Source organism: Ascidia mentula, chromosome 5 (genome assembly GCF_947561715.1).
Source record: "Ascidia mentula chromosome 5, kaAscMent1.1, whole genome shotgun sequence".
In the NCBI taxonomy this organism is placed as follows: Eukaryota; Metazoa; Chordata; class Ascidiacea; order Phlebobranchia; family Ascidiidae; genus Ascidia; species Ascidia mentula.
In genome coordinates this window covers 10,123,973-10,142,885 of record NC_138570.1, presented here as the reverse complement: position 1 = coordinate 10,142,885, position 18,913 = coordinate 10,123,973, and the positions used below count along the sequence as shown (strand labels likewise).

Here is an 18,913-nt window from a genome sequence, read left to right as displayed (position 1 = left end):
TTTTTTAAGCGAGGTCTAAAACCTTTCCTGACAATGCCCCCAGGTAGCCGACTACCCAAAGATGGGGACCGATACCGTGGGAGGTAATTCCGGCGGCAACTGGGGTGAGTCGCATGATCGCTCACCGAACAAAATCAGAGCCCAGACCTGAGCCACGATTAATCGGGTTCCAACCCCTTTTTAGCTCCAAACAGAAGGGAAGCAATCTATATTACTTTTTGCTACACATTTATCTCTGGTCGTCAACACCGCGCTTCCTTGTTTTTTCTGCCGGTAACAGGAATCTCATTGACGTACTTAACAGTTGCAGACGTAAATCTATAAACGGTATTTATGAAGTTCTTTCAAACACAACCATTTCTTTAAGAACCAATTGTTTTTATTCCCACCAAAAACTAACAGAAAAGCTAACATCCAGTGAACGAATGTAATGCCAGTATTTCGGCGGAATATACAACATTTGTCCAGGAAACAACAAGTGCTCTTCAGCAAATTTCTCGTTCATTTCCTTGAATAATGGAAATTTTTTTAAATCAGGCGCTTCCACGTCAACTTGACTGGTATTGGTGAGAACAGATGATGAACTTTCATGTGGGTAAAGTGCGTCGGAATGCTTTGGAGAGTAGAGACGTACGTATTTTATACCAACAACCTTCAATAAATATAACACGGAAATTATCTTTTTACACTGTTATTGAATGTAACACAGTAAACAACCTGCACTAACAGATTGTGCTTCGGGTCATGGTGGCAAGGTGACACAGTGCCTTTAGGTCCAAACCATGCATTAATATCAACATCAGTTTCTGGAATAAAATTTTCATGGTTTGACAAACAACAGTAGTCTGGAATTTCTATGTCCTCTTTTAATTCTGGAATCTGAAAGCAACAAATACACTTTTAAAGATAAAAATATATTTTACTAAAAAACAAGACAAACCTGGTTGAATAGTTGATGCTGAGCAAGATAGCCATTGCTATCTCCACATTTAATGTATGTTTCAATGAACTCTGACACAGTTATTAGTTTTTGTCCCCAGGAATCATCTGTGTATTTTGACCCAATTTCCACAGGGACTGTTCTGTGGCCACAAACATCTTCAATATACTTTAAGCTAAAAGTACAAAATCACTTCAGTGTATTTATCAGAAGAAATTGCCACCTAAGCTCTACCTCCACTTAGATAATGCCGGCCAATGATCAATAGCATTTTCTATAACGACTGGTACAGAGGTGTCCATATGTTGAGACTTAAAGCATTCCAGAGAGGGACATTTAGCAACTGGTATTGCATTTTTTATCACACTGTCCATAACTATCTTTTGGTGTTTCTGTGCAATTCAAAATCACATTTTTTATCAAACCTATTACACTGGTAAAAAATGTATTAACCCAAACTTACACTTTTGCAGTCCTCTTCAGCCTGATCTTTATTTGTCCTTTTGTTTGCTATCGTTACATTTGGTTTGCAAATGGAGGTTATTCGATGAAATGCTTGATCAAGCAAAGGGCCACCCATAAGCAATGCTTTGTCAGAAATCTCACATATGTTCTATATTTTAAAATCACTAATTAAACATGCATTAACAAGTCAGCAAAAGTCTTTCAATCGATAAATTTTAAGTACCAGAAAAGCAAGAGCTTAGTACAGTATATCCAACTATGACAATAAACACTAAATGGTAGAAAATGCATTCAATAAAATGAAGCGCATAGTAGTAAAGGAGAAAACTGTTTTTTCATTTGACACATATTAACCTATTTGAAAAATACAGGAAACATTTTGCATATTATTTTTTTACCTGTAAAATTGCTGTTAAATCATCATTTGTTTTGATTATCACAACAACTTTAAAAAGCATTCCACATGAATAAATATTTCTCCATTCTACTGACACATCCTTCCAATGACCAGTGTTAAGCATTTCCCAAGAATAATTGACAATCTGCTTGTCAAGTTGGAAACAGTTAATATATAGTGTAAGTAAATGTTGCTAACATATCATGTATACCTCTTTTGACGTGTACAAAAGACTTTCCCATTTTGATTCCAAATAATACTTGGCACACTCATTCAGTTTAAAGATCATTTCTGAACCAACAACATAACTGTCAAAGGATTTTTGTATCCAGTCATAAAGACTTTGCTTTGAAGACAAAAATTGAAGCAAATCATCAAACAAACAATCCAGAGCAGAAGAATACTGTTTATTCATATTGGGTTATCAGTTTGTAAATATGACAATCACGAAGCATAGTTTCCAGTTATGTCGGCAGAACTAAAATCAAAGCCTGGCTGTTCAACTTGGTACTTTTCAAGGGTTAACTTTTTTTGCATTTCCTCATAAGTCCAAGCATCAGCCAAATACTCCTCCTTTAAAAGCGATCGCCAGCAAGGATCTGTAGATCAGTGGTACAAATTCAAGCAGAATAAAATGACTTGAAACACTAGTAATACCAACCTTCTTTTCTAAGGGACTTTGCTAAAAGTATTCTGACAAGCTTTTGATCTTCAACACTCCATGTTGACTCGTCAACAATAATAGATGAGGGAAGATCACCTTTGAATATCGTCTCTTGCTTTATAGAGCAAGAAATGTGATTTGAAACAAACTTGACACAGACGTCACGGCCTAATGGGATACAATGTCAATCAAGCTACATCAAAACTGTGGTTTAATTTGCTTTACCTCTGATTGGAGAATTCGACAGAACTTCAACATAAACTTCCTCTGCTGTTTGATACCAACGACCCCAAGGCGTGGAGCAATCTACAATGCCGCTCCTTTCATCAAAATGGCTAGACATTAAGTTTACCAGGGTTTTTGTTCTATAAAATGTTAGCTTAAAATTTCATAAGGAGTACTATATTAAGAAGCTACAATAAATGACATGCATGCTTTATTGACAGTTTTAACAGTACAATATTGGAACAATGCGAAAATTGTCATGCTAGAATACAAAATGAGGCTGATTCAACATCATTGTCTGTCGCTCTGTTTCGTTATTGTACAGACTGCAAAATTGACAAAGCATTAGCAATTGTAAGCCAGACGAAAGACACAAACCAACCACCAACAACGCAAACAGACACGCTCGCCGTAGTCCGGGAGATCCCCTCTGATTAAAATATAAACGTCCACCGTTTGCAATAACAAAACTTAAAGACAATAAAACATCAAAGCAAGTGTTGAGTAAATATTTTACTAGTATTGGCATACGGTGTATGTCCATGTTTGCATGTATTATCTACAACAAGTTGTTCCCTGACAAGCATGTGAAATTAAATCACAACAGCTACAATTAAGCAATAGCGACGATACAGCCAAAGTAAAAAATATTTTTAGTTTTTGAAGTATGCTTTGAGACAAGCACAAGTTTATTTGGTAGTGTTTATTCAGACAAAGTTATACTAGCGTCAGTAAATACCCGTTGACATGCAATTAAAACATATGAAGACCCTGCTGGATCCCCAGGTAACATCATTAGGTGTTATTACTATTCATAACATAAGCGTATGCGTAAAGCAGTTCTATATCAAATAAAAATGAATACTTTTCATACCACATATTTTGTTGAGTCATTAAATCCATATGTATCAACATAATAGTAAATTGTCTAATTTATTTACAGCTCGGAGCTGCAAAAGTTTGCTGCATGGGTTGGTCACCAAACAACAATAAACTTGCAGTGTGCACTTCAGATCGAGTTGTTTTGTTGTATGATGAAAGTGGGGAAAGAAGGGATAAGTTTTCATCCAAGCCAGTCGACTCAAAGGTAAACTTTATAAATTTTTTCTGTGCTCATCAATAATCCCGTTTTCAAATTTCATGTTTTCAGTATGGAAAGAAAAGTTATTCTGTGAAAGCTTTGGCATTTTCACCATGTTCAACCAAAATAGCTCTTGGACAGACAGACAATATTATTTATGTTTACAAAATTGGTGAGGATTGGGGAGATAAGAAAGTAATCTGCAACAAATTTGTTCAAACAGTAAGATCTTTTTAACCACTTTGACTGGACCAGTGTCACATGAATATCTTTTAGAGTGCTGTAACATGTCTAATGTGGCCAATGGAAAATGCTATTGTCTTTGGATTGTCTGAAGGCAAAGTCCGCTTGGCAAACACAAGAACTAACAAGTCTTCCACAATATATGGGACTGATTCCTATGTGGTTGCAGTTACAACAAAGTATGAGAAATGCACACAACCATTTACTGTGTAAATAATATTTTCTGTGTAAAACATAGTGATATTTCCTTGTAGTCAAAGCGGTAAGGGAGTTCTTTCTGGCCATGCTGATGGAACTCTTGTGCGATATTTCTTTGATGATGAAGGAAGTGGGGAGTCTCAGGGAAAAATACTTACACACTCATGCTCCCCTTATGCATTGGCGTGGGCTGCGTCAAGGTATATATGTTTAATATGCACAGCAGATTTTTGTGAACTAATAGAATAAGGCAACTTTACAATTTGGTGCAGCATTGTTGTAGCTGGATGTGACAGAAGAGTTGTTGTTTACAATCGAGATGGTAGAGCAATACAAAACTTTGACTACTCGCGTGATGACACTGAAAAGGAATTTACTGTCGCTATTGCCAATCCTAGTGGTCAGAGTGTGGTTGTTGGCAGCTATGACAGGTAAATATGTGACAAGTTATACAAATATGTTGCAGTTATGCTCACTGTTTTGTTATTATTATGGATTAGACTTAGGCTTTTCAACTACAGTCCGAGGCGGGGGGCCTGGGATGAGGCAAAGCCTAAAGAAATAAAAAACCTTTATACCATCACTGCTCTAACCTGGAAGAAAGATGGATCTAAACTATGTGCAGTAAGAGTAAAAATTTCCAAGTTTTCCAGCGTTCAAAAACATTATTTTGACTCTTTTTACTTTTTAGGGAACTTTGTGTGGGGGAGTTGAGATGTTTGATTGTTGCCTGCGTAGATCAATTTATAAAAACAAGTTTGAAATGACTTATGTTGGTCTCTCACAGGTTTGTAAAAAAACACTATGTTAGCATGAAATTGTCTTATCCACAATCATTATTTGTAGGTGATTGTAAGAAATATGAGCACTGGAACCAGAGTGGTTTTGAAATCTGAATATGGTTATGAGGTGAGTAATATAAAAAAATATATAAAAATCCTTTGACAGTTATATTGTTGGTTCAGAAATGATCTTTAAACTGAATGAGTGTGCCAAGTATTTCTAAATAAACAAAACGCATTAGTGCTAAATTTCCACTTGAAACATATTCTTTTGCTGCATATGTGCAAAAAAATTATTCCAAAATAGCTTTATACTGATATAGATGTACAAACCAGATTCTAAACGTTGCAGATTGACGAGGTGAAAATTTTGGGCGGAGAACGATTTTTGGTGGGCCATACCTCAGACACTTTACTGCTCGGTGATTTGCTATCAAACAGACTATCTGAAGTTGCATGGCAAGGTTCTGGTGGAAATGAGAAATACTTCTTTGAGAATGAAAATGTGTGCATGATTTTTAATGCTGGTATGTAATGCTGTCTACAAGGTAGAGAACAATTCTTTTGTTATAGTTTTGTGTAATTGGCAGGCGAACTGTCTTTGGTTGAATATGGAACCAATGTTGTGCTTGGAACTGTGAGAACAGAACAGATGAATCCTCATCTTATCAGTGTCAGGTTGAATGAACGTCAACATGCCCACAAACAGTTTGCGGACAACAAAAAGATGGCCTACCTCATTGACCCCAAAACAATATCAATAAGTATGTAATATTTGTCTTTGTTGCACCATGCTAGATTTTACCTTACCTCTATTTACTTCTATCAGTGGACCTGGTGACATCATATCCAATAGCAACTATTCAACATAATTCCAAACTGGATTGGTTGGAACTTAACGAGACAGGTATGTATCCAAACTAAACAACATGTTGGCAAATACTTTCACGACAGCAAAACAGATTATTTCTGTACTGAAAACCAGTGCTTTGATTGTTGATTTTTTGAAAAGCATTATTGTATCTAATATCATGTTAATTTTGGAGGTTCAGACTGATATTCACTTGTGTGTGATTTTTTTCATGAAAAACTTATATTATAGTAAAAAGTCATTATAAAAGGTCCAACATGCTTGTAAGTTTCTGTATGTTAATTTTGCTGTGTTTTTAGCTGGCAAACTATTGTACCGGGACAAAAGATTGCATCTACATTTATATGATGTAAAAACAGAGCAGAAAACAACGCTTTTAAATTATTGCTCATTTGTACAGGTTTGTGTAGATCTTTCTAATAATCTTCTAATCTCTTTAGAGAATTAACATGTTCTACTATTGTGCAGTGGGTTCCACAAAGTGATGTGCTGGTTGCTCAAAACAGGGAAAACCTTTGTGTATGGTACAACATTGACACACCGGAGGGTGTCACCATGTTTCCAATTAAGGGGGAGATAATTGACCTTGAACGTACTGAAGGAAAAACAGAGGTATGATTTTAAATTCTGTGGTTTGTTGAGCTTCAGATTTAGTCCCTACAGTGTATTGCATCATTTTTTAACAGTGTTTTGAAATGATCTTCGTCATTATTAGTAAATATAAATTTAACTGGCTTCGCAACTGGCAAAAGAAAAGTTTTCATTTTGTGCCATATTCTAATAACTGTAATCTAAGTTTTTTTTTGCAGGTGTTGGTACAGGAAGGAGTGAACACTGTGACATACACTCTTGATGAAGGCCTGATTGAATTTGGAACTGCCACTGATGATGGCGACTTCGACAGGTGGGATCAACTTTTTAAATTTCATCACTAATAACTAAAGACTTAATTTACAAATGGGATTCCATAAAAATATTGCACTCTTTGTATGAGAAAAAGTTAATTTGAACCAGTTAGTTTGACTATGTATTGTGTTGATTCCAATAACCATTATATCACAAATTTAACTTTTCTTTAGGGCTGTTTCATTTTTGGAAACATTGGAAATGTCTCCAGAAACTGAAGCAATGTGGACAACTCTCAGCAAAATTGCATTGGAATCTCAGCAACTGTACATAGCAGAGAGGTATAAGTTTAAAAAAATTATTCACTTTTTTATTATTCCAAAGTAATAAGTGTGGATTATCTCCCAAAACTATGAAGTGTTATTTAAATGAAACTACTATAGTTTTATTTCCGTTTACAGATAAGGTACAACTAAAATAGTAATATGTTTATCATTACAGGTGTTACGCTGCTTTGGGTGATGTGTCAAAAGCAAGATACCTAAAGAAAACAAATCAACTTATGGATGAATATGAACGGGAATCTGTATGAACTTCCTTAAAAATCATTCTGTTCAAGAATAAACTTTCAATTTCTCATTTGTAGGGTGGAGATGGTTTAGAATTTTACAAAGTGCAAGCTCGCCTGGCAATATTTGAAAAAGATTTTAAAAAAGCTGAGCATGTAAGTTAACTAATAGCCTAAAAGATATGTTGATTCAAATGTGTAATAAAATCCTGGGTTTCAGATATATTTGAGCAATGGAGCAGTTGATGAATGTATAAGTTTCTACCAAGACATGTATATGTGGAGTGAAGCCATAGCTGTTGCAGAGGAAAAGGTCACCTTAATGCTGTGTTCACAAAAACTACTTACAGTTTTATTTCACATTTATATCTGTATCTGTCTGTTTGCAACATATTACTGTGACTAATGTCCAAATTCGGATTTCAGAATCATCCAGATCTTCATCAACTACATCAGTCATATTACCAATGGCTTCTTGACACAAACCAGGATGAGGCAGCTGGTGCTTCGAAAGAACAACAGGGTGACTGGCATGGAGCAATTGCTCTTTACATGAAGGCTGGGTTACCTGCAAGAGCAGCTAAACTTGCCCTCTCCCGATCTGTAAGTTAATTTAATCACATTCAAAATTTTTAGTTGTGTAATTGTTACATTTTGCAGGATCTGATGTCTAACAGAAACCTGATGGAACAAATTGCTTCTGGCTTGTTGAAATATGACCTCAACGAACAGGTAAATTTCTAGTTAAGATTTACTAAAAATATTTTTTCTATTATACCAACTACCTTTAGGCAGGAGAGTTGTTTGAAAAAACTGGAAACTTTCAAGGTGCCCTTGACTGCTACAGAAGGGACAAAGCATACAGGTGTGTGTTTATGGTCTATTTCATTCTTGCATGGATAAAATATTTGCTTGTAAACCCAGAAAATCACACTTTTAAAGCAGTTACATACTGTTTACATAGTTATAAAGCATTTGTAGATAGTTAATGTTTCTATATTTTCAACATAGGAGAGCGGTTGCCCTGGCAAGAACTTCATTCCCATCTGAAGTTGTTCGCCTGGAATATGAATGGGCTGAACATCTTAACTCACAGAAACAACTCGATGCAGGTATCAAGTCATTTTAAACTTGATGATTTCTGACAGGCAAACACCACAATTTTTTTTATTTTCTAGCCATCAACCACTATATTGAAGCTGGTGCAACGGAGAAAGCAGTGGAGGCAGCAATTGGATCCCACCAGTTTAAAAAGGCCATTTTAATTTTGGAAAATCAAGATCCATCAATGGGTGGGAAGTATTACCACAAAATCGGAATGCATTATTCTCAAATTAATGATCATGAGGTAAGTTACTTTATGCTTGCAAACTATGTAAGCAATTATGCACATACTGGTTAATTTATGTATATAATTACAAATATATTGCATAAGTTGTGAACAATCAACCTATAAATTGTAACATGCACAATGTTTCAGAGGAAATGTTAGCACACATATTTATTTTTCAGACTGCTGCCAGACTTTTTATGAAAGCGGGTTCAAGACACGAGGCTGTGGAACTTTTGCTTGCATCTGAGCGCTGGGAGGAGGCTCATGCACTTGCACAGACCTGTATGAAGCCAGAGGAAGTCACAGCACTCTATATTAATACTGCACAGCAACAAGAGGCTAAAGCAAAATACAGGGAGGCTGAAAGGTAGGGGTTGCTATTTGTTTAAATTCCTGTATGTTATGCAACAGGATTTTTACTAATCCAATTTAGATAAAATACTGAATATTCAGTAGAAAATAAATAAATTTTCACTTCAATTTACAATTCAACGTTTTTTTGTTTTTTTTAGGTTGTACTTGTCAGTTGAAGAACCAGATCTTGCAATTACCATGCACAAAAAACTAAGACGATATGATGACATGATACGACTTGTCAGAGACTATCACCCAGATCTTTTGCAAGACACCCATTTGCACTTGGCTAAAGTGTGCAATTGTTGTGAGTTTAGGTGCTGAATAGAACTAACACCAAATGTGTTTCAGGAACTTGAAAATGAAGAAATCTTGCAACAAGCAGAGCACCACTTTATTGAGGGGGAAGATTGGAAATCTGTTGTGAACATGTACAGGCAGAGGGTGAGTAGATAAATTTTCAAACAAAGTTAAATTAAGTTATTCCCAATCTCATCATTTGCTGTTGTATCCCTGGTATCTAAAACAGATGTTTGAAACCACTGCCCTTGCATTTGTTCCAAATATTTATTGCAACATAAATTTCAAAAGAATGTGATTTTCGCTACCATATACTTTTTTTTATGCGTAAATCTCGAGATTTATCAAAAAGTGCAAATTCTTGTTTGGGGTTGACTTATCAACCAGCAAAGCATTCAGCATTTATTAAACATTTTTATTAAAAGAATTTTTTTTGCCTACTAAGGATTTGTGGGAAGATGCATACAGAGTAGCAAAGTCACATGGGACAACCACAGCTCACAAGCAGGTAAGCAATTGTATGTAGTTGGGAAAAAGATGGGAGTTATATTACCCATTACGTTGTCAGGTTGCTTACTTATGGGCGAGGTCACTCGGTGGTGATTCAGCTGTAAAACTTCTCACCAAGTTCGGGTTACTCGATGCTGCTATTGATTATGCTGCTGACAACTGGTAAAATTCTGTGTATGATAGTTTAAATAAATAGATGTTTTTTACAGTGTATTTTGAATAAGCTACATGAAATATAATATCCTAATGCTAGTGTTATGGTATTTCCACAGTATTGTTTTGTTCCAGTGCCTTCGATTTTGCATTTGATCTTGCAAAAACAGGACTGAAAACAAAAATGCCCGATATTCATTTGAAGTATGCCATGTATTTGGAAGATGAAGGTATGATTAAGTTTAATTAGTTCCAAAAGAAATTTGACGGTATTGTTCCTTTTCATTACCAGGTAAATTTTCTGAGGCTGAAGCTGAATTTATCAAAGCTGCAAAACCAAAGGAAGCAGTTCTTATGTAAGACTCACTATGTAAAATTACCCTTTTTCTGTTTTTGTGATACAACTGGCGCAATAAGAATGAGAGTTGTTGAATTTTGTAACATCTTCTTTGTCTAGGTATGTCCACAACCAGGATTGGGAAAGCGCTCAGCGTGTTGCTGCCGCCCATGATCCAGATTCTGTCAACGATGTACTCATTGGTCAAGCTAGAGTCGCATTTGAGCAAAAGGTATGAACAATGATCATTATTTCAACTGAACATTTTTGCACTGAAGAACTTCATAGTACCCAGTGTGATAATTTTAATGCATTTGTCAGATTATAACGAAGGTTACTCATGCTGTGAGAATTTTCTTAGGAGTTCCAGCAAGCCGAAGCATTCCTGCTTCGCGCCCAGCGAGCAGACCTTTGCGCAAAATACTATAAAGAAGCAAACATGTGGATGGAAGCACTGCGAATCGGAAAGGAATATCTGCCACCCAACAAGTTTAAGATATTGCAACAAGAATATGACGCGGTTATAGCCGGTTCGGGTTCTAGGTAACTATTTCAAGGGATTTAGCGGAAAGGTCGTGTGTGGCAAATTTACGTAATGTTACATCAAAGTGGTTTTTTTCAACCAATAAAGAGCAACCATTCATAAAAATGTTTGCCACAGGACATAAAAACCTAATAACAACCTAAAATTATCAAACGTGCGTTTTCTCCAGTAAATTTGTTTTAAAATAATTTTGTGGATCAAAACCTGAATAACATTGTGACTGTAGGAAGGATAAATGTTGTTCAAGAGGAATGACCAAATTTGCAACACTGATGTTAGAAAAGTACTGCCAGCTTGCACCGTTACTTTGTTAAAATTATATTATTTATTTAATAAGAAATAATTGTGCAGGTAAAAAATTCACCCGACTGTGGGCAGTTTGTCAAGGCAAAAAGCAATTATGATTTTGTGTTCAACAAAAAAACAATACACATATTTACAAATAACATTGAATTTCCGGTTAAACGTGCGGATGTATTTACAATCAAATGAACACAACAACAAAATTTCCCAAATCGTGAAGTTGGCTTGGTACAACCATATCCTCCACGCGGCTCGGTATAACTGACTACGAACAACACGTAAACAACCCCTTCCCACACACACACACACACACGCCGCTGAACCCGAAACCGCAGTGGAACCGAAATTTATTTGTTTTGTATCCGCAGCAGTGGCGCCGACGGACTAGTGAAGCAGGCTCGGGATTGGGAGGCGCGGGGTGAATACACACAGGCAATCTCGTGCTATTGTAAGGTGACACACGATATGAACCCCGACGCAAGGTAAATAATTATCTCAAGTCGTTGATCCTTTGGTCGACCGCTTTCGCTTTTTGTTGTCTTCGGCAATCCAATTAAAACTGGCTGAAACCGGTTTCCCACAGCGAAGTTTGTTGTTTTTGTTCGATCACAGATTTCAAACTAGAAATACACTCGACATAATTGCCTCCCGGATATTTGCTTTATTTCATAATTTTCTAACAGTGAATATTCACCTAATGTAATGTATCCGAATTAAATTGATATTTAAGATGTGTTTCCCTATGGCTGACAGGCATTTTTCTGACAGAACAAAAAGGTGGTATGTTAACTAGCGTAAATGTTCATTCTAGGGTTTTGGACAAGTGTTGGTCAAAGGCTGCGGACCTAGCACTGAAATTCCTCGATAACGACAAAGCAACCGCCGTCATCAAACTGCTCGGCCCGAAGTTCTTAAGAATCCAAAAACACGAAAAGGTAGTAATCGTGCTGAAAAATAATGTTACTTTCCTTTTTTATTATCAAGTTCACCAAATTGTTGTAACCATTTTAATTTTAGGCTGCTGAGTTGTATGTTCAAGTAGACATGATCCAGGAGGCGGCCGATGCATTCATGGATTGTGGCGAGTTTCAAAAAGCGAAAAGCGTTTGTCGAGATTACGCTCCCCACCTTGAACAATATGTCGATCAGAAGTACAAGCAGCACCTCAAACACCACGGAGACACCAAGGCGGTAAGCTTCATTAGAACATTGGGCCAAGGATGTTTATCTTGCCACAGAAATTTATTATTGGCAATTGTTAATTACGCTTGATTGGTATTGACAGCCTGGTTGTAATCATTGGCACGCTAATATGTATCATGTTGTACATCAATGACTTAATTTAAAAAGATTTCAAAGATTATTGCGAACCGTGTGTGATATAATTTCGTATGTCCGAAAAACAAGTTTTGCCATGTTGATATTTTGATTGCTAATCATTCCCATACATTTTTACCACAAGATGGCATCCGTGGACATGGTTGCAGCACTTGATATGTACGTTGAACGTGGTCAATGGGATAAATGCATTCAGACAGCTGAACAACAGGTGAAACATGGTTGAAAATAACATTCTTTGTTTTCTGTCAAAGTAGCCAATTATATGAAGTAAGAACTGATTTATTGCCGAATGATTTGTTCTGAAAGTATTGTTTCTTTCACTAAACATATTTACAACAAAAATTTTAAATGATGCACAATACCGTTAGTTGTATGCTAAACAATATAAAAAATTATTAAAACTTTTTCTTTTTTGTGAGGAACTGCAATCATTAAAACGCTTTGCAAAACTGTTTGCTGGCATGGAAAATGTCAAGTTGTTACAGTTCGATTACATCATGTTGTTCTCTCATGTAGGGCCACCAAGTTCTCCATAAGTACGTGGCACAATATGCCGCTCATCTTCTCAAGGATGACAACGTTCTCGAAGCACTTGACCTCTACGTTCAACATGGTATTTTATGAACAACTTGCCCAAATCCACTATCTAAGATATTTCGGCACAAAATTTTGCCAAAAAACTCTTATATTCTGTATAGTTGGGTCGCAGACTAATAACACTACGCAATTTTTCCTAATTCTATAATCAAAATACAAAAATAATCCTCAAGTAAATTTAAGACTGGGCAATTAATTTGGAAATAAATGTGGTTTATTTCACAAAACCACTCGCAGTTCAAGCGTGAACAATTTTTGTTTCGTGAGTGGCTTTACTGCCAAACTTTCAAACGAGCTTTTATCTTTGTAGTAGATCCATTCTCCTATATTGGTCAAGTGCCTTGCCAGGTTTTTGACCAGCTTTGTACTTCTGCCAAAAATCTTGCAATCTTGAGATTACAAGTCGTTAGCGTGTGAATCTTCCACCCATCTGCTTTTCAGCAATAATCCGGCCCAAAATTAAGTGTTTGTCACATCGCAGGAGCCCCGGCCAACGTCCAGAACTTCAACATTTACAAGCGCATCGCAAATGATCTGGTATCTTCGTCCGAATGTGACAACTACAAGACTTGGGCCAGTCTACGTGACGTCATGTATAACTTGGTAAGCTGCGTTTGTTCAGTTAACGCGTTCGACTCTCTCGTGCCAACAAAAAGCAATATTCTTTTAATTGTCCTGTAACTTTGTGTAACATTTTGCAAAACATGAAAAGGCATCATGATTTAGTGTTTATAGTTTGTGCTGCATTTTGTTGTTTGATTCGACACCAAAGGTTATTGTGTGCCAAGCAGAAAATAGGTTGCGCGAATTATTTTAGATAATGGGCGCTCACCATCCCGAAATTGCAATTCGTTTATTGTTTTTAGCCTTAAATTGTCTTTAACTTGTCATTCGGCTTTCGCAACACGGACGAAGCAAAGATAAAATGATGAAAAAAGACATGCGTTCTATAGGCTGCACCTATTTAATAGTTAAAAATGTTTCTATTAACACCAATTTTCCTTCTTAACTAGATGGAGAACATGGAGCACACTCAACAAACTAACTCCCCGGACTACGAGGAATTCCTCACTTTCCTCCTTGTGTCGCATTACTACGCGGTTAGATCAGCTTGCATGGGCGAACACGACATGGTACGTAAACCTCAAGCCACTTAGATTTATGTGCAAGATGTGGTCAACATTTCAGTGTTGCATGTATTTGATTGAGCCACTTTTTGCACACAGTTATACACGACTTTTTATTCGTTGTACTTTTTGCTCATTTCGTATGGCATTATGTGTTTCTTGTAGGGTTAAATACAGCACAAACCTTACCCCACATAATAAATTGCACTCTAATATATTAATATCTGAAAGCAACAAAGGGGCGAAACACTCATAGGTTAGTAATTATCGCCGTGTGGGTGATGTAACATTCACCCTCGGTTATAAGATCACCGCAGTGCATACATGATGTGCACGCAAGACGTTATTGTATGAGCATGGAACTGACGTAATATGTCGCTCAGGGCGACCTTGTGGCGAAAATCAGCACCTCCATGCTTCGTTACACTGCGGTGGTGCCCGCTGATAAAGCTTTCTACGAGGCTGGTCTGCATTGCCGGGAAGTGGATCGACTCAACATGGCCTTTGTCCTATGGAACAGGTGATGCAAAACGATTACTGTTTCATTTACGACTCTTTTGCTCTTGTATTGGAGATTAACCGTTTTTCGTATGAAACCTGTGGTTATGATTAATAGGAATGTGGTATATTATTAAAAAAAATTACAATGAAGATAAAGCCCATTGAGGAACATTGTCACAAAGTCTCAACATAAACACTATACCAGCTTCCCGTTAGGTTTATTATATGTATGACCTGTTATCCGGCAGTCTAATCAAAAATGAAATATATGCAACCTGCGATAAAGTGCAAATAATTTTAAATTTCGACAAAAATAGCTTTTTTGTTTAATTCAAATACAGACAAACAAATGTTGGATTAGAAGTGCATTGTTTTTAAGGGTTTTTTATTCTTTGCAGATTTTTGGATATGTCAGAGGCGATAGATGAAGGTTCCCTTGATATGATCGACAACACAGACTTTCAAGAGACAGATATTCCGTTCGAAGTTCCACTTCCTGAGAAGCAGTTTCTACACGTAAGCATGGGTTGCAGAAACACAAAAATATTGTAATAGCTTGGGTTGGCCGGATCTGCCATGCGTATTGTAAACACCAGCTAACTAAAGCGCATGTGGTTTTGGTAAAGTGATTGTAAATATAATTATTCCAGCATTTAAGGCGACTTCAATGAGAATGTTGATTGTAATGATAATAATTTCGCCTGAGTAAAAGCATATGTCGTGTAAAAATTACGTTGAAAGTCGTTAGTAAAATAAAACTAAAATACTGGAGAATATTTTTCTATATTCCATCACTATAAGTCGCGGTTGGGGCGCTAAAAAAGTTAATACGCCCAAATATTTCACATTTCTCGGTCAAAATTCCGCCCCAACGTTTTGCGCGCTCGCTTTAAACACCAGCCCGGTCTCAAGCATTCGTGTTATGCTGTTGCATCGCATAGCGTTGCAATGGAGCATGGCGTTCGAGAACGCGAACAGCGATCAAAGACTGGTTTCCCTTGCATTGGCAGGAGTCAGGGCGCGAGGAAGTGCGGGATTGGGTGCTGGCGGTGTCGGTCGACCACAAGGTGGAGCAGGTGCTGCCGGTAGATGAGCGTGACACCTTCGAAGGAAATCTCTTGGCACACAACACCGGTCTTAGCGCGTTACCTTGCGTTGTCACAGGTGCGAAAAAAGAGAGTGTAGCGAATAAATGATGGCAAGCGGGCTTGGGCAAAGGAAACCATTGCCGCCCGATCAGTGAGCCGCCGGGCGTCGTTTTGCGCAGCGCCGCTTGCCAGACAGAAAAGTGCGGGTTTCCCTTAATTAAAACCTGATAAGTGCTGGTAATAACCGCGATGCTATCGTCTTCGTGACGAGACTCAAATTCGAGTCTGCGCTGCGTCCATATATGCTAAATATTTCCCTGTCCTGGGAAGCAATCACGCCCGGCTCCAAACTAATCCATGCTGTTGTCATAACTACTACAGTGCTACCGTAGCATTTGCCCTATTTTTACGTACATCATTGGGCGTGTAGTAAGACCGCTAGAGTTGCCCCTCTTCTGGGGTTATTTGTTTTGTGTCAACATCGCCGGGTAGTTGGAAAACAAAATATCCACACATATCAGGTGCCTTACAGATTTTGGGTGTTACGAAACAAACAATTCGATTGCCTCGTTTATCACAGTGGGTAGGAACCGGTGATGAATTTATTTAATTAGCATGTTCGATTAAACTGATAGTACCCAAGTTTAGGCATGCTGCAAATGAAAAGAATTTGTTTTGATCCTTTTCGATAATTTCCTTTAAAGATTTTTAAGGTTAACCGAGACGTAAACGGTAAAAATGATATTCAAATAATTTGTTCATATTTGCCCGACCTTCTCTTATACCAAGTCTATTTGACGTTGTTGATAGAAAAATTAGCATAATCAAACAGTAGGTGCGCGCACACGCTGACATATTTTTAGACCGTGTGTTCATTTTGGGCGCAGGTTACCCGGTGTTGCGGAACAAGGTCGAATTTAAGACTCCAGGACGCGCTGCGAATCGCGAAGACTGGCAAAAGTTGACGATGGCCGCCAAGATGACGTCATCTTATTCTTTGCAAGACGTTCTACGTTTTCTCAGTCAGTTCACTGGGGGTGCGGCCGGCGCCGGTGCTGCCTACAGACCGTAATGTGTTGGTTTTTCAGCGGTTTCCTTTGAAAAATATTTGCTTGTTGGACACTTTGTCGTCATATTCCCCCACCGTTTCCACTGTGTCGCTGCATGGACCCAGTTTGTTCATATGTATATTCATATATTTTTGAGTTTAATAGTTTTGTGTGTGTACCTAAAGTAATGTGTGTAAAAGTTTTAGAAGCATTTTGTTGAACAAGGAATATACTTGCAATTAGATATGATTTGTTCAATACAAAGATTCTGAAGGTAGCAACGCGGTGGCTTCTTTTACAAACAAGTCACATCCCGAGTAATTCTACATTAGATAACTTCTCCCAAAATGTTTCTCCCTCAATTTAAAGTCGGTCAATCGAATGTCAAACACCACATATACGATGGGTAGGAATTGGTATTTGTAGAAGCACAAATTTCAATTTAGCTAAAATGCGGGTTTTACTTAAATCGAAGGAACATACATCACGGTGTTGCAACCACTCCTGAAAGTGAAACAACGCACCTTTTTCGTGCAAAATTTAACAGACTGTGATATCCAGGTTAAATTGTGCTATCTCGCCTTTGTAAAAGCCTTTTGTAAAGGAAACATTTTTTTAACTCAATTCCAGCGCCGACTTTGGCACCTTTGTTAGGCGATATCACCCTTTGACATCACCCCTGCGTCTCTAAGAGTTAAATAAATCCCACAGAGCGATGATAAAGGTGCCAAGTTAACTTCACAACGCGGCCAACAATAAAACTTCTGTCCAATGGCAAGACTGTGGGATGCGACGGCGGCAGACTTCCCACGTATCCTGTCGCCTTTCAATTAGTGGTTAAGTTTGGACGGCATCTACATGGGTGGACCTTCGTCCGGCGATAAATTACCGCCAATTTCCATCTTAACTCGTATGTTTGTGTACTCGTTTGCTCAAGGATGGGAACTGAATTAGGTCAATGCTGATTTACCCAAACACACGTCGGTGCTAATTTAAATTATATGTGGAAACGTGGATGAGTTGGATTTATTGTTATTTCTGCAAATATAATTTTTTGAAATATCTCATTTTACACAATGTATAATATACTATATATATGTGGACACATACTGCAGTATGAAACTTTGTGTGTGGGTAAGTAGAATGTGAATAGTGTCCATTGTATATGGACGATATCTTGTCTGCTACAGCTAGCTTGTTCAATGTACGCGTGAAATAGATTTACATTTTCCGCTTTCATATAATCATGCTATATGACGGCATCGTTAGGACTGCAAACATTCGCATCGAAGTGTGAATAACTACCAAGTATAACTTTCCCATTGCTCATAATGAAACCATCGTGTTGTCTTTGTTTATCACACCGTGGTGACATTACGATTCAGTGCCACAAAAAAATGCGACAACATTCCGCTTTAGATTGCGGAAAGCAAATGCACTCAAGAAAGGTCGCGAAAAAACTATACGTATTCACTTATCAGACCGAGGGAAAGTCCGTCTCCGAATATAAAGGTTGTTTTTTCGTGGTTAACGTGACACAAGGTTATTTTATATTGGAATTTTGCAAACGTGAAGTTTCCACCTGTGTCACGCACAACAAGTGGCGTTAGAAAAAGGTCGATTTCGGAACGAAAATATTGAATGTTGTTTCGTGGTTAACTGTTATTACCAACCACTGGTCGTTGCTTGAGGCAGACGAGACAACTTTCCCGTCGTCGCGAAATTCTTGTTTTTATTTCCAAAGCCTCCTTTCACTTATAACTCAAATACTTCCTAATTTGTCGCATGAGAACAAGATGGTTTCCTTCGTTTCCTCACGCAATCCAGCACCGGTAACGTTTATGAAAATGTATGCAGTCGCAACATTTTTTTAAAGTTTTGGTTTGGACAAGAAATTGAGCTGTTATTGCAACACGCCAATTAGGGTAACAAGCATGATTGTCATGCAAAAAAGTTGCTGAAACGCATCGAGAAGTGACTTTACCGGCGGCACTATTGTTCGTTTTTGGAGGCTAAAGTGGAAATAGGGAAAAAGGTCACACGATCTTGAGTGCACAAAAGGAAAAAAGGTAAACAGGCAACGGAGCGCAACGGTA

At 37.6% G+C, this 18,913-nt stretch overlaps 3 protein-coding genes across 3 annotated transcripts; 1 reads left to right on the top strand and 2 right to left on the bottom strand.

Annotated features, from left to right (window-relative positions):
- Positions 1-379: 379 nt before the first annotated feature.
- On the bottom strand, positions 380-2,217 carry LOC145902542 (bifunctional peptidase and arginyl-hydroxylase JMJD5-like). The gene is made up of 7 exons (XM_082990556.1): positions 2,014-2,217; positions 1,804-1,947; positions 1,404-1,553; positions 1,175-1,332; positions 941-1,115; positions 718-879; positions 380-652 (listed from the first exon to the last, which is right to left on the bottom strand). The coding sequence occupies exons 1-7, from the start codon at positions 2,215-2,217 to the stop codon at positions 380-382; spliced, it is 1,266 nt and encodes a 421-aa protein (XP_082846682.1).
- A 29-nt stretch (positions 2,218-2,246) lies between these two features.
- On the bottom strand, positions 2,247-2,875 carry LOC145902543 (nudC domain-containing protein 2-like). Its single transcript, XM_082990557.1, has 3 exons — positions 2,692-2,875; positions 2,464-2,634; positions 2,247-2,401 (listed from the first exon to the last, which is right to left on the bottom strand). Exons 1-3 carry the CDS (start codon positions 2,807-2,809, stop codon positions 2,247-2,249), a joined length of 444 nt encoding a protein of 147 aa, XP_082846683.1. The 5' UTR covers positions 2,810-2,875.
- Positions 2,876-3,337: 462 nt separating this feature from the next.
- Positions 3,338-17,061, top strand: LOC145903518 (intraflagellar transport protein 172 homolog). Its single transcript, XM_082991603.1, has 44 exons — positions 3,338-3,477; positions 3,635-3,778; positions 3,842-3,994; positions 4,049-4,194; positions 4,270-4,413; positions 4,486-4,644; positions 4,714-4,837; positions 4,905-5,000; positions 5,060-5,122; positions 5,348-5,522; positions 5,586-5,759; positions 5,825-5,902; positions 6,166-6,266; positions 6,335-6,478; positions 6,676-6,770; positions 6,946-7,053; positions 7,214-7,298; positions 7,359-7,436; positions 7,501-7,593; positions 7,707-7,883; positions 7,941-8,012; positions 8,072-8,145; positions 8,292-8,392; positions 8,459-8,628; positions 8,793-8,980; positions 9,126-9,261; positions 9,319-9,411; positions 9,713-9,775; positions 9,836-9,939; positions 10,066-10,160; positions 10,223-10,286; positions 10,388-10,499; positions 10,629-10,810; positions 11,483-11,596; positions 11,926-12,049; positions 12,132-12,305; positions 12,577-12,663; positions 12,972-13,068; positions 13,534-13,655; positions 14,066-14,185; positions 14,563-14,699; positions 15,079-15,196; positions 15,691-15,844; positions 16,656-17,061. Exons 1-44 carry the CDS (start codon positions 3,439-3,441, stop codon positions 16,838-16,840), a joined length of 5,262 nt encoding a protein of 1,753 aa, XP_082847729.1. The 5' UTR covers positions 3,338-3,438; the 3' UTR covers positions 16,841-17,061.
- Positions 17,062-18,913: the final 1,852 nt, after the last annotated feature.

Bases quoted from the DNA above. Each gene is read 5' to 3' on its own strand.
- LOC145902542 (XM_082990556.1), bottom strand. From the start codon at position 2,217: ATGAATAAACAGTATTCTTCTGCTCTGGATTGTTTGTTTGATGATTTG. The intron at 1,948-2,013 runs GTATACATGATA...CTTGACAAGCAG, and splicing joins TTTTGTACACGTCAAAAGAG to ATTGTCAATTATTCTTGGGA. The intron at 653-717 runs GTTGTTTACTGT...TATTTATTGAAG, and splicing joins AGCACAATCTGTTAGTGCAG to GTTGTTGGTATAAAATACGT.
- LOC145903518 (XM_082991603.1), top strand. From the start codon at position 3,439: ATGCAATTAAAACATATGAAGACCCTGCTGGATCCCCAG. The intron at 7,594-7,706 runs GTCACCTTAATG...TTCGGATTTCAG, and splicing joins TAGCTGTTGCAGAGGAAAAG to AATCATCCAGATCTTCATCA. The intron at 13,656-14,065 runs GTAAGCTGCGTT...CTTCTTAACTAG, and splicing joins GTGACGTCATGTATAACTTG to ATGGAGAACATGGAGCACAC.
- LOC145902543 (XM_082990557.1), bottom strand. From the start codon at position 2,809: ATGTCTAGCCATTTTGATGAAAGGAGCGGCATTGTAGATTGCTCCACG. The intron at 2,635-2,691 runs GTAAAGCAAATT...GTATCCCATTAG, and splicing joins GTCGAATTCTCCAATCAGAG to GCCGTGACGTCTGTGTCAAG. The intron at 2,402-2,463 runs GTTGGTATTACT...ACTGATCTACAG, and splicing joins AAAGTCCCTTAGAAAAGAAG to ATCCTTGCTGGCGATCGCTT.